The sequence below is a fragment of the Opisthorchis viverrini genome (assembly GCF_000715545.1).
Source record: "Opisthorchis viverrini unplaced genomic scaffold opera_v5_119, whole genome shotgun sequence".
NCBI classification, from domain to species: Eukaryota; Metazoa; Platyhelminthes; class Trematoda; order Opisthorchiida; family Opisthorchiidae; genus Opisthorchis; species Opisthorchis viverrini.
Window position 1 is genome coordinate 1,381,826 of NW_008751775.1, and position 15,568 is coordinate 1,397,393.

General features: G+C 48.1%; 1 protein-coding gene across 1 annotated transcript; it reads right to left on the reverse strand.

Moving 5' to 3' along the window:
- Positions 1-4,510: 4,510 nt before the first annotated feature.
- On the reverse strand, positions 4,511-4,876 carry T265_06004 (hypothetical protein; the record flags this gene model as incomplete). Its single annotated transcript, XM_009171156.1, has 1 exon — positions 4,511-4,876. One exon carries the CDS (start codon positions 4,874-4,876, stop codon positions 4,511-4,513), a length of 366 nt encoding a protein of 121 aa, XP_009169420.1.
- Between the last annotated feature and the right edge of the window lie 10,692 nt (positions 4,877-15,568).

Genomic DNA, 15,568 nt, shown 5'->3' on the forward strand with positions numbered 1-15,568 from the left:
AAACAGGAATCTCTGAAGGGCTTCGACGGATGTCTCCTCCCCTCGAGCTTTAAGCAAAGCCCTCTTGAATGTGTCGACGAACCTTTCTGCTTGACCGTTCGATTGTGGGTGGTACGGTGGTGAACGAACGTGTGTTATCGCATGTCGAGTGCAGAAGTCGCGGAACTCAGCAGAGGTGAACTGCGAACCATTGTCTGAGACTATGGACTCCGGTAATCCATGCTGACTGAAAATGTTGGATAACACTCTCAGCGTACTAGATGTTGTTGGAGATGACACCGGAACGATTTCTGGCCACTTGGAAAAAGCGTCAATCAAAACCAAATAAAAAGTGCCATTTATCGGTCCTGCGTAATCAATGTGGATCCGAGACCAGGGCTTTTCAGGTCGAGGCCAGGGAACCGGTGGTTGGTGTGGCGGATTCTTTGAAGCTTGTTGACATCGGGAGCAGCGTTTTACAAAATCAGTGATGTGCTGGTCCATGTGCGGCCAGTATGCGTAACTGCGAGCTATTGACTTCATACGGTTGATTCCTGGATGTCCAGAATGGAACTGACGAAGAACTCGATGGCGTAAAGGTTGCGGAATCACCACGCGATCTCCAAACATTAAACAATCTTTTACGATCGCTAATGCATCTCGGCGATGAAAGAGCTGTCGAAGGGAATCATCTTTGAGATTCGAAGGCCACCGAGAATTCATGAATCGGATCACCTTTTGAAGCGTTCCATCAGCTGTGGTAGCTCTTTGAACCTCTGTTACTGTCACGGGCAGGGCACGAACGGACTGGACCAACTGTGGGTCGGCTGGGTCCTCAAATGCAACATGCGCAATAACCGTGTCTTCTTCGGGTGTTGGCTGGTTGTTGATCAGCCGAGATAATGCATCGGCCTGACCGAAGTCGGTGGTGCGTCGATATTGAATATCGAAGTCATAACCCAGCATAATCAGGGCCCATCTTTGCAGGCGGTTGGCAGAGTGTACGGGAACACCTTTCCTTGAGCCGAAAATGGAGAGCAATGGTTTATGATCGGTAAGTAGGGTGAAACGGCGGCCATACAACATTTTGTGGAAACGCCGAACCGCGAACACTAAGGCCAACGCTTCTTTCTCTATCTGTGCGTATCGCTGTTCTGCTGGGGTTAGTGATTTCGACGCATGCATAATGGCCCTCTCCGATCCGTCTGGAAAGACGTGTAGAATGACGGCACCGACACCAAAATTAGAGGCATCAGCTGCCACAACGATCGGCAGCTTTGGGTCGTAGTGGGTAAGTAGCAGATCAGAACTGAGCATCGTCTTTAGTTTGCAGAATGCTTCCTCGCATTCGTCTGACCAACACCAGGGGACATCCTTTCCAAGCAACCGATTTAGCGGGGGCCGGATGTCGTGCAACGAAGGCAGGAATGCCGAATAGTAGCTGATTAACCCCAAAAGGGAACGTAATGATGGTACATCCTTAGGAGGTGGCATCTGCTGTATAGCTCGAACGTTTTCCGGGTCAGGATAGCGACCAGAGGCGTCAAAAATGAACCCAAGATATTTCACAGTTGTCAAGAAGAATTGACACTTCTCGGGACGGAGGCGGAGGCCATTGTCCTGAATGCGCAGTAAGACGGCATTGATTCGCTCACGAAGCTCTTCGGGGGAAACAGCAACGATCAGCACGTCGTCCAGGTATGCGACCACACCTGGAATGCCAGAAAGGATGGTGTCCATCAATTGCTGGAAAATTGCTGGGGCGGTTTTGACGCCAAACGGAAGACGGTTGTACTGATACAGCCCGCGGTGTGTGTTGATTGTCAGTAGTGGGCGTGATTCTGGTGCGACTTCAACTTGAAGGTACGCTTCAGCCAGGTCGATTTTGGCGAAGAACTTCCCACCGTTCAGAACAGTGAATAGATCGTCGGGTACTGGTAGTGGATAATGGTGCTGCTGGATAGCTGCATTTAGGCCGGTTGAGAAATCGGCGCATATGCGGATGCCACCGTTAGGTTTCTTTACTACAACGATCGGCGCTGCCCAGGCAGAGTAGGATACAGGGGACAGAACGCCTTGTTCTTCCAACCGTTGAAGTTCGGCATCTACCAGTGGGAGGGAAGCGTACGGAACTGGTCTCTTTGGACGGAAGACTGGCGTAGCTCCCGGCACGAGGTGGAGGACTGCTTGTGTCGCAGTGCACTGACCGAGACCGGACTGGAAAACAATTGGAAATCGCTCCATAATGTCGGATGCATGATCTGGATGCGCTGTAGGAGACTGAACTGCATTGCAAACGGCGCTGATTGGAATGTCGGCTAACCCAAGGCGATCGAACCAATCAAGACCCAATAGGTTCAACTCAGTTGCCGTTATATAACACGACCCCACAAATGTAGTTCCTCGAAAAGATACACAGCACTGGAGCTCACCGGAAAGTTTTAACTCTCCACCGCAGGCACTGGTTGCAGTTCGAGCTGCTTGTCTGATCGGAGGTTGCCCGAGCGTGCGCCAAAGCCTCTCCGAAATGATGGTAATGTCCGACGCAGTGTCCAACTGCAGACGGATTGGATGACCATTTACGGTGACTGTCAGATACTTCCGGTTACCTGGCGTGTTGATCTGGAAAGTAGCCAGCAAACTGAGAGAGGAGCCAACAGGGTTCGATTTCGGTTTGGGACGGATGCGTGATGATTGCTTTGAAACAGCAGAGGCCGTATGCATCAGTGACTGACAATATCCATCTTTGTGTCCCACGGACTTACATTGGCGGCACCGATGCTTCTTGTAAGGACAGAACCTGACGAAGTGCCAGGCTCCACAGTGCCAACATTGTGAAGGTGGTGTCTTCTTTGAGCCTTTGTTTTGCTTCGGACCAGAACACTGCGAGGTCGATTTGGTTGGGCCAGAATTGACAGGGCCAGGCTGTTGCGTATCCTGGTGTATTGCATGAACCTCGGAACCGCCATGACCCCCGAGTTGGACCATCGCGGTGTCATGCTTCAGGTTAAGCAACCGTTGACACTCCGAGGTGACGGCCTGCAGCGTCATGGATGGGTCCTGCTCGATGCGGCTGAGGAGTCGGGTACGGATTTCTGCATCCTTCGGGGATTGTAGACCACATATGAAAATCAGCGACTTGAACTGATCTTCCGTTAACGATCCGAGTTTGAACCGTTCGCATTCTCGGTTCACGATGCCAGAATATGTGAGGAAGTCGTCTGCATCACTCTTCACTAGCTTCATGCATCGATAACGGATGTTGAAAAGTGACGTTTTCTCACCGAATATTTGTGAAAGCGTGTGGACCGTTTCATCGAAAGTGAAATCGCGCGGGTTCTTTGGCAGAATATAGTTAGCGTACTTATCATGCACTGCGGGTCCAAGTTTGCGGAGCAGGAGGTGAACCTTCCAACTATCATCTTGAAGTGAAAAATCGACCCTGAACAGGTCTTCATAGCGACGAAGCCAAGCATCAAACGTTATGCCAGCTGAGGGCTCATGGCAAAATTCGTTGATACTGCCAGCAATTCCATCAACCGATTGTGGGACGCTCGACGCAGCCGGTGAAGCCAAAGATGTAAATAAGTACTTTGATGAGTTGCAGTTGTTGCTCAAACATTTGAGTGAGTTGTTCTGACTCCATCTTGCTTCGCCAAATATGCTACGGTTCGATCACGCTGCGAGCAAAACAATATGATATGCGGTGGCAATACTCAGTTGTTGCTCAAACATTACTGTGAGTTGTTCTGACTCCATCTTGCTTCGCCAAATATGCTACGGTTCGATCACGCTGCGAGCAAAACAATATGATATGCGGGTCGTGGCAATACTCTATCCCCAGCTATGTTGCTTGATCCAGACTCCTGGCACGGCGGATAGTAGGAAGACGAAAAACCTTGGACACAATCTTTAGTGATCCAACAACACGCGATCAGCATGCTAACATGGGAAAAATGACAATGCATAGATATGTTCAGTTTGACCTTGAAGATGCCGGAAGTTCGCTGGCACACATAAAAATACAGTTTTTGGGAGGGATATTGATATCCCCAACAACTTCAAAACTTCCTACATGTTGTAGGCAGGAGCCTAGGTGTTCAATACTGTGTACACTTCCTACATGTTGTAGGCAGGAGCCTAGATGTTCAATCCTAAGGGCTCTGGCGCCAATGTTCGCCATTTGGGCGAGATGGCTCAAGTGGTTTGAGTGCGAATTTACTGACCGGAAGGTCCGTAGTTCGAACCCGACCTGCGCCTCTCGACTTCCCCTGTCTAAGCTTGGGCAACCTGGCAGTATCCCAGCCCTCGTGCAACCTTCGGGTGGCATGGCAGTTAGGCACCGGGATGGTTTTACAGCTGAACGACTTTTTTAGGTAGCGACCGGTTTGTGGATCTCCTCGATGATTTAAACTGTCGCGAATGGAACTTGCCAACTTACGAAAGTTCAGGTCGGGCTTATTGGTTTGTTCGTCGAGCTTAGATTGCGGTTCATCTGCCGGGCTTGCTTCCACTATGCAGCGCGCGCTAGTTATTCATATTTCGGAGTATTGTAACCAGATCGATAAACATTGCTTCCATGATCACCGACAATACACCGCCTGCTCCTCAGTACTCGTAAGTTGGTTTCCAAGCCGCGAGGAACAGAAATTTTGGTGAAAAACCGCGTGGCTAACAGTTGATTTCTCGCACCCGGACGCTTTGTAAATCCATTAAAGAACACTCGATTTTTTGAATGGCTAATACGAGCGGGAATCAAATATGTAGACCCATGACTATCATGTTCCATTTGAATATGCTTGAACGATTCCTTTGTGCCTCGCCGTCTGCCATTACCTGGGTTGACTTTTGGTTGGGCGTAGTAACGTGGGTTTTTCAGCCTCTGAACTACAGCCATCCCTCCAAACGCAACAAATGTACTCCTGCTTCATTCAATATATAAGCGGGACTGCGGTATTCGTAATCGCTACACCTCGTATGATCAATGGCAGCTGAGCAAAACAAGTATCACCAGCCAGGTTGCAAAGAACGAAGAGTTTGGAGGTAACAGCCGACGAACCACCACCGAGCACGAGAAGTCGGTATTTTGCTTCCATTATTGAGAAATCCTACCAAAATAGCAATCGCTCTCCACATCACTCTCAGACGCCTGGAACAACGGTGAATACGGGGGCTAGTCCAAGCAGTGTTTGCGCGAAACCTGCGGTTGGGTGCGAGGTGGAAATAACAGAACGTCACCAGAGCTTCGTTGTTCAATTTTCACTGGGATCCCCCCATTATAACCGTGTTACGGATCAAACTGAAGGATTGATCGCAGTGCTTTATTTTATAAGGCCACTGAAAAGTCTCAAGTCTTGCAACGCCGATTGCTGTATGAGCCGAGGTGAACCAAGAACCGATTTCGTGGACAGTTAAAGGCTACCGAATAAGTGCGTTTATCTAGTGCATGATTGTCCTGGGTTTGTGGACATTCGGACCATGAAAAGAAAATGCTTCGCTACTGAAATCTGTTGATGAAACGGCCCCAATTAGCCACAGTTGACAGGTCTGGCTATATATCAGAACAGTATTCGTCGAAACGTGAGTTTATCTCGCCCAACCGCCAGTATTCACGCGAACGAGTGTCAATAATTCGTGTGCTACACTTCTTCATGGACTAAGGCTACGCCGTGCTTCAGAAAATCATTGTACCCTGCGCTCAGACGAAATGGCGCGTTTTAGATTGCGGCAAAGCACCCAACCACCAGGGTGCAAAACAGTCAAAGCTAAATGCTTTTGTAATCGATCCTCTGACCTCTCTTCCTGGAGCCGTGCCGGAACTTCAAATTCATTCATTAGCCCCGCTGCTGATCAGCCTTCGTGATTCTTGAGCACCCAAATTTTTTTCCAGACTATCTTACAATCAAATCTGCTTCGCCTTCAACACTATAAATATCCATAATAGATGCGAAGCACTAGAACTTAACAGACCTCGGTTGACAAGCAAATTCTCATTCAACCAGACTAAAGTTGCATCATTTTAGCCAAAGTTGTGGATTTTACGACGAGGTAGTTTAAGCGATTGTCACGTTACCGTAATAAGATGCTCATCGCATTTCTTTTAAGGGGGCGAAATTTCAAGACCATCGGCCAACATCGATTCGCATTTCATTACCGGTTTACCTGGTAAGGCACAAAATCCAACTTTGACACATTCTATGGTTCCACAGTGTCCTTCACAAGTGAGATCATAACTGCAGGATATCCAGTGCAAGCATCACTCAGGAAAATAGCCTACCAAGTTTTGCATGCGTAAAAAGGTTCATGCATCGTACGGTTTCGGCGAAAATAATTGGTGAGTTAATGGTGAGTGGTGTAGTTGCTCGGAGGCGAGTCGTCCTAATAACCGAACATCACATCATTTGGACGAATGTGTCACGTGCAGGACACGGGTCAAACGAAGGCATGCCCTGATTGGTCAGAATACTAGCCAATCCGGACCGAGCATTCTTTACTGGGCGCTTCTCGCCTCCTCACGGTGCTTCTCGCACCTCCCTGTGGAACACTCTGCGACTACCCTGTAAATACAGTTGTAATAATTTTAGTTTGTCTCCATAAAGGGCTGTGTAGAGCTACCGTGCCTTTTGATATACCATAGTAGGCGGAGCAGGAAGCCGAGGGAGCGACACTGAGTTGCACAACCGTTCAGCAAGTCACAACAGTAATTTTCCGAATCCTTTGTCGCATATTCACCATTTTTCCTGAAGTTAAAGCGCATTTTCAACTGACGTAAGTATTTTATCATGACGTTTGTTTCAATGGTACCAATGCGCAAGTTTCCAGCACGACTCGCTGACTTCTTGCCGAATCAGTGAATTTACGCTCCGTTGAGCGGTTCGCTGACTGTTGAACCAGTGGGGCTAGACCTCTGTGTCTGTGTGAACTGTCAAACATCACATTAAATCTACGTGACATTCTTCAGCGTGAATTACTTTCCTATCGTGGAATTTACCACTCGCGCTTCAATCATCCGTGGGAAAGTTCTACGAGCGAATATTTGTTTCACAGCCGGATACTGCATCTGAATCGGTGTAGTGGAATATTGGATCTGTGGAATCGTGGGTGCTTATCGACTAATTATTCTTTTCTTATTGTGATTTTGTGATCTTTTTTGGTCACTTTGCTCTTTCATTTAACCGAACACGCTGATAAGTTCCTAGTCCGCCACATAATTGGCGAGCCGTTATCATTTCTTAAACTCTTCTCTGCAGTATTCTAACGCTTTATTATTAACAATAACAATAATAATAATGTTTATTCCCAACTTGTGGGTGGCATATCGTCTGGCATGATCATATATATTCATTATTTATTACCACGTCAGCACGGCTTCTTAACAAACACAGGCAACCGAGATAGACAACGTTGTTTACGTTAAGTTGCCTGAATTCGGTGTACGTTATCCGAGGCTATGGTTCGCTCAAATTGGGGCCATTTCTGAATCGCGTCACATTACCTCCCAAAGCAGCAGATACAACCATGTGGTAGGCTGTTTACCAGACTTTGTTGCCCGAGAGGTCGCCAACTTAATATATACCCGACCGTCCACCTAACCTCAAAGCAGCTATCATTTCTCGCACCGCTTCCAGCGATGAACAGAGTCTGCGGAAACTTCTCTTTGGTGTTGACGTCAGCGATTAAACACCATCACACCTTCACCACATGATGCACCTGCAAGGTAAACATCCGGTCAACGGTGCTGTTTTGAAAAAGCTTTGGCAACAAAGACTGCCTGTTGAAGTCCTTAAAGTCCTTTCTGTCGTCGAACAGGATTCTTCCCCAGCGAAGCTAACCGAGGTGGCCGACCATGTCCATGAAACTTGCAGGCAATTCGTTGTCGCCAACGTTCAGCAACCATCCACTTAGCAGTCTACCCTGGAGTTATTCTATGAAAGCTCAATTTTCCGAGTTATCCCTCCAACGTAATGAAGTCACCCAACCCATTGGTCGCCCTCAACGTCATAGACGATCTCGGTCTCTATCCCACAGTCGTGCTCCTAAACAAAGCAGCCAACCTCCCTGGAGCTATTATCATCGTCGTCTCGGTGACCGCGCCTTCCGATCCACTAGACCTTGCACTTTCCTCATGAAGCCTTCGAATTGGGGAGTAGCCATGGCCCGCCAGTAATGGCGACCAATGCAACCGGCTCTCCCACCTGTCGCCCGTTCTTCGTGTATGACCGCTCCATGTCCTTGAGTTTCCTCATCGATACCGGTGCTGAGGTTAGCGTAATTCCTCCTCATCCACGCAAACATAACCTACAGTCAGTGGCATATTCTCCGCAGGCAGCCAACGGTACGAGTAATATTCTCTGCAGGCAGCCAACGGTACGAGTTTTGAGACCTATGGTGAAAAGTTTCTTACTCTCGATCTAGGTCTTCGCCGTCAGTTCCCGTGGGTTTTCACAGTGGCCGACGTTAAAAACCCATTAACGGTCTGGACTTCCTCGCATCATTTGGTCTCAAGGTTGATCCCCACAGACGGCAGTTGCTTGACAACTCGACGACACTCTCCATGAATGACAAGGATTCATCCATTAATTCTATTGGAATCCGCCCGGCTTTGCCGGATAATCGTCACGCAACATTGCTTCGTCGATTTCCAGAGATCCTGCGACCCGCTCTCAAGGCCGATTCCGTAAAACACGATGTTTTGCATCATATCTCGATCAAGAGTCCACCATCCGCATCCCGCTCACGACTGTTTGCTCCAGAAAAGCTTGCCATAGCCAAAACCGAATTCCAGCGTTTGAGTTAATTCAATATCATACGATCATCATGCAGCCCTTGGTCCCCAAAAACTCCAATGGAGATTGGAGACCATGTGGCGAGTATCGCGCACTAAATCTTGTCACTATCCCGGACAAATGTCCAGTTCCCCATGTACATGATTTCGCCCTTACTCTTCACGGCAAATCTATCTTCAGTAAATAAGACCTTGTCAGAATGCATCACCAGGTAACCGCCACTACGGACGATATTCCCAAAACAGCGATCACCTCCCCATTAGGTCTCTATGAATCCGTTCGTTTGCCATCTGAGCTCAGAAATGCAGCTCAAACATTTCAACGATTCATGGATCAAGTTTTACATTGATTAGACTTTGTCTACGCTTATATTGATGATGTACCTATCGCCAGTCGGTCCGAAGACGAGCATGTGCTTCACTTAAAGCAAGCCTTTGAAAGATTTCAGCGGTACGGTATAGTCATCAATAGCAGTAAACGCCAATTTGGTGTTTCGTCACTAGAAATTCTAGGACATATTGTTGACTCGAACGGCATCCGTACTCTGTCATCTAAAGTTTCCGCCACTTGCGACTATCCACCCCCCGACACCACAAAAAATTTTATACGTTTCCTTGGCCCTAACAATTATTACCGCTGCTTTGTCCCTAACTGTGCCGAGGTTGTCCGACCACTCACTGACCTACTCATGCTGAAAGCTCGCAAACTCACCCACACAGCGGAGGCCACTACGTCATTTGAAACGGTCAAGGAAGTGTTAAATCAGACAACTAATTTGACACATATAAATCCTGATCAGTCTGGGCCTCTTTTCCTGGTTACTGACGCCTCAAACCGCTGTTGGCGCAGCTTTACAACAGGAGGTCAACGGTGAAATACAGCCCTTATCATTCTTTTCGCATCGCTTACAACCTGCACAGACTCGATATAGCGCTTTTGGCCATGATGTTCTCGCAATCTACTTAGCTGTTCGACACTTCCGACTTGTTTTGGAAAGGCGATGCTTCGTGACTCTCACAGATCATAAGCCGCTCGCTTTTGCACTCAATGCGACACCTGAGCGTTAGTCACCGAGGGAAATCAGGCAGTTGGATTATATCAGCCAACTTGCTGGTGACATCCGCCGAATCAATGGTCGCAGCACTTTAGTTGCAGTCGCTTTATCCGTGCCCATACCAACCACTTGGTACACGCTCCGTTCGATCTGCAACAATACTTGAGACCAAAAACATGACGGATAATTACAGGAGCTTATATCATATCCTTTTCTGAAGTTCGTTGATATTACGCCGTTAAACCGTGATTCTAAAGTCCTGTGTGACATGCCAACCTCGTCCCTTCGTGCCTGAGAAATTTGATTTCAAGTTGTCGTGATTTTTTTCAAATGCCCGGTGATTATGGAGACACACTTTGATTCAGCGGATTTAGTCGAGAATCCAATTAGCATACGTTTGCCAGACTACAATCCACCCAACCCCAGGGTATGGTTTCACCAGGTGGAGGCCGTTTTTGCTACTCGACGCATCACTTCCCAAGTCACCCGGTTTTCCTATGTTGTCCAGCATCTTCCTTGTGATGTTGCAACAGAAGTTGAAGATCTGTTGGAAGATATTCTTAAGGAAAATCCGTATGACGCCCCGCGAGTGGCTGTCATAAGTAGGACAGGGAGATCAGAAAACAAAATGCCACGGGATCTATTCACTACTGTCGAACTTGGGGACAGATCGCCATCACAAATGCTTCGCCACATGCACATTCTTCTCTGCAGCAGTAAGCTAGCGGTGGAAATCATGGCCNGGATGTGACGAGGACGCTGGGGCTGAATATAGACCTGCAGGTGACGGAGAAGCTGTCAGCAGCGATGTGTATCAACAATGCCGGAGGATGGCACACAGAAGAATGCCAGTGACGAAGATTCAAGTTACTCCGAGACGGAAGACTTCCACTGCTTAGCTTCAGAGGGGAGATATAGAGAGAATTGTCTCCGAACGTAACTGCAAAACTGCCAATGGAACAACAATTTTTCCTGAGGTGGAACCAATTGGTTGTTCTGTAATTGCCCTTGAAAGATGACCTCTATTTTTGGCGTCAATGTCTGACCCGTCTGGAACTTTTAACATAGGCTTTATAATCAGCCCGTTTTCGGCCGCACATTGCACACCATTCGCGTCGTTGTTGAATAGACCAGCTGAGTGGCAAGGTGCACCAGGCTATCGAGCGACTATCCAGATTCGAGTTCACAGTATTAAGATGACAGTGAGAAAACTTTGGTCCACGACAAACGGCCGTCGCTTGCAATTTGTTAAGGTTCCTGCGAGTATCTTTAGCCCCGAAATCAGCGCTGACTGTAGACACGGGAGTAGCAGTTACTAGAGGTAGCGTAGGTAGGCGATATCGATTTCAGTTATAAGTATGACGGGCCGTCGTTGGCCAATAGGTTGGGCTACGCCGAGTAGACGAGACTTCGTGCTCTTCGCATCGCGTAGATGCTGGCCGAGATTTTCTTATGAGTAGCGAATACCAGCGATAACATATACCATCATGTGCATGGAGGACCGTCGTTGGTGATTATATCAGCTTATGGCGCATTGTTATATATTGAATCGTAGCCGCATATAGGCACGAGCGTACCATCAAATTTTGAAACTTTACGTTGAAGATTCCTCCGTTCGAACTAGGGTCTCAGAAATTTGGTGTGCTTTTGAGGATCAGCAAGTTGCTGCTGATCTTTGGCGGAAATCTGTTTCTTCTGTAAAGTCTACGCGGTGGAATAAAACTATTTCCGCAAAATGTATCATTTATGTATGCATGCTCGTGAAACAAAAAATTGCTCAAATTTACACTTTGTCGCAGTTTTTTCAATTAATCGCCCTTTTTATCCACTAGCACGCATTCCACTTTGAACTTGCTGTGCTATTGCTCTGAAGGTTACGTTGCACCAAGTTGCTTTCGTATACTCACCACCCCTGCAGTAGCATGGGTGTATCGGCCATCGCCGATGATTCTCAGCCTGGCCCTTAATTCATGAAAACCAAATAACGCACCGTTGCTGTTCGCCTGTAGCTGGATTGGCCTTGTTCCGGTTGTCACTTGTCCCACAACACCATGAAATACAAGCAGACGACAGCTGCCCCTCGATTCCTTCTAAAAAAATGAAAAATAAAAAACACTTTTGCATAGGGTAGCCTGAGAGTACTGCATGAGGCTCACGGCTGACGTCGAGATGCAAGGGGTTGGCACTGTCATCTTAGTTGGATCACACCACCCCTAGTCCACTTCGTCGTCGTAACATAGCACATACGTTGTTCCCTCTTGTCATCTGGAGCGATTACAAGCAGTCACACCTAACACTTAATGGCTGTTTTTTGCCGTGCACCATTCGTTTTCTGGAGTTGACAGCATTGACTCGGCGACTGGTGACCTCTTATCTTACTTTTCTGTTAGGTTGACGTAGTAGAGCTCAGTTAAGCTACGATTCTTATCAATTATCTTGAAGCTGTTGCCTGTCCGCTTTTTACTTGCCTACTGTCACTGTTCCCAATAACCACTCTTTCTGCACAACAAGGAACCTGTGTAATGATGCTTTGGTGACCCAAAACTACCGCCCGTTCTCAACCAGTTCAACAGCTAGCCTCCATATTAGCTTCCTCGATGACAAAGCTCTCACCTTCTTAAAACTAGTCACCTACTCTGGCCCCACTAGCACTTGGCTTCTAGATCAGCAAACGCATTCACTTGTCATGGGCCCATCTAGCTTGGTGTCATCCCATTTTGTATCTTTTTGACACCGTTGCATCTTATGCCTTCTGACACTCGCCACACTTTTCCGTTGCCCTTCTTCCTAAGCTTCAAACCTTGACCGCAGTTGCCCAAACGCCCCTTAGAACTGTTATTCATTCAATCTGGCTGGTACCCGGTCCACACCCACACGGTCCTCCAACGAAAGGGAAATTAACCATGAGCCTGCATCCGCCCGAATCTCTGTGTCAATCTCCGTCTCAACCAGAACCAGCTGGCACGGAACTGCGTATCCCTTCTCCGATCGCGGCACCCTTGACGTCCGTCACGGGGTTGTCCATAAAACGAAGCATGTCAGCGCAATGATGGCATGCCACTGTCATACCCAGTGAGATGGCACTCCCGCAACCGTGTTCTGCAGAATCTCGACCGCATTAAACAACATTTTTGAGACAAAACTTGCCATGTGCTCCCTAGTTGGATTACTCCATATCCGTCTACGCTTTTGCTCGTTGTGACTCCGGCCATTTGTTTAACCACCCAAGGTCACTCATGGCCAGCAATGGTTTTCAGTTTTAGTTCATGCCACCTGACCGTCTTTGAACTAGTCGGACCGCATGCCCATGGTTCCCAACAAGTTAAGAAAGAACCCTTTTATTTTTATTTCATCGGATATTCCCCACTGTTTCTGACATTGTCTTTTTTTCTTGCAACCCGCACCCCGACAAATCCCTCAGTCATGCTTCATTCTGACTGTAAACCTATGACCATACAAAACTTTGGGAATAAACACTATCATTATCATTATCCTTACCATGTGTTTGCTCAGAACTCAGGCGGTATTCTTAGGCGCGATACGTTCGAAATCGTTTTTGTTATTCCCTCGTGCGAATTTGTGATGGGATTTTTCAGCTTTTCAGTCTATTCACAGCGTTCACACGAGTCCTTGAATTTTATCACTCTAACCCCAGTTATTCTGCGCTCACGGTTTGTTTTGTATCCAGTCTTGACCACGACATTGAGTTAAGCCGATTACCCTCTGCGGCCATCATGACCCATTGGTTTGCGCCAGCTGCCTCTACATTAAGGGTGCAATGCATTCCGCAGCCATGAAGAGAGCCTTCAAAAACGGTACTCAATCCCTATTGCAGAAACTGAAAAGTTCCGCGCTGATCGGGATACTCGACGCGAAATTGGAGCTTCTTTCTAAAGCACTGAAGGATTCAAACACAAAGAATGCAGCAACATGGACGAAAGTTGATAAAGAACTTTCTTGGCTGTATGAGTACCTCGCGCTATCCATATCGGGTCTGCTGGCTGTGAAAAAGTCATACAGCTCTCTGACGTGTTTATAAAGACCGGCACAGCGTCTCTAGTGAACAGGTGCCTCGGGGAGAGCAGATTGATAATCTGTGGGTCATTCTCCGGAAAAATCACACCAGCGAAGCTGGCACGCTCGATCCTTGGCAGTGATTTTACTATTCCTGATGGCAAATTGCTTCAGGCAGAATGGTTACGCCAGAAGGAAAGCGAACAAACGCTAGGGCTTCTAGTCACTCTTCCCTCTCAATCTGCCGTACAGAAGAACTTGGAGTGGGCTGGCAGCATTCAAATGGCCTATCCAATGATCAGGCGTCTATCTGAGGATCGCCCTCTAGACGCGCAAAAGCTTGGTCACAGCAGATCAGGGGTAGAGGCACGAAACAAGCTTCGGCTGGGCACCATTTCAGCCGACCCCAAACTCATGGCCAAGCCGAATGTGGTCATATCCCCCTGTGCTCCCGAAAGCGGGCCAACAAAACTAGCCGCGTCCCCGGACAGCAGTTTTGTTTGGCCATCACAGGCCTCTCGCCCACCAAAGTCAGTGATGCCCTGGAGGAGGCACACTTCACAAGCAAGCAGCGCCCAAAGTACGGGAAGTTATCAACGCTTATCTCCGTAACAGACGACATATTTCAGCCATGGACTTCTCACCAAAGCGACAACCTCCGAACTGGACTAAGTCAAATGTACGGGGACAAGCAACGAAAACAATCTATAGCTCCACTCCGTCAGAAGCGGCTTCTCTGCTTGTGGACTAAACCGTCACCCAGGACTCCGACAACCAAATCCTTAAACGTGACTACAGCTGACCGGAAAACCCCTCGTACATCCATTTGGCCACGCCTGATCGCCGGCGGATCGGGTGTCTACACAAGTACGAAAACAAAGCGACCGCACCCAAACAGGCCACATAAGATTCACCAGATTAGAAAACTGCTGGCTGGCTTCAAGGTGCAGACCTCCGCAAAAACGAGCCTCATGGGAGCGCCAAAAAATGCATTACTTGTTGGTACCGCCACCCAGCGCTCAGGGCCTCACAGAGACAATATTGCTCAAACCGCGCCAAAACACCCAAAAATCCACGAAGGCAAAAGTTTGCGGCAAACATTTGATAAACAGCAAATCTGGTCGCCAAAAAGGCGGTGCTGAAAGTGCTGCAAGTAACATCGGTCAAAATTTTCACCCATGGGGAAAAACTTCCGTCTCCAAAAGCTAAAGGGCCCGAGCAAACCAGGCTCTCAAGGGGCGAAAAACACTGCAAGCGAAAAGCATCCACAGACACCACGAAAATAGGAAGCATACGACATTGCCTCAGAGGCCTCTCTGAAGCCTGGGACTCAAACCCGGCGCAAAACTGTTAAGTATGCTAACCTCCCTGGCCACTACACTTTCGGCTCCTAACCCTCGGAGGCAGCAGAGAGGGTGCTGAAATCCTTGTCCACAAACTACCTCAGTCTGCTCGACAAACTCAGCGATGTTAATCAGCTTGTCTTAAACACCCGTCTATAATTGCACTCGCAGGGACCTGGCTCACACCAGATGTCTCTGACGCGGAGATCTTCATAGAGGATTACTCCATTTATCGAGCTGACTCGAAATAAGGGAGGGCTAATGGGCTTGCTCTGTAGGTAATGCGGCCCAACCAATCCCGATTGTCCTCTTTGACATTACCTCCGCGCCCTTTTGCGATGCACTGTGGATCCAAATCCAGCTCCGCGGGGCGCCCTCTCTCTCTCCCTGCG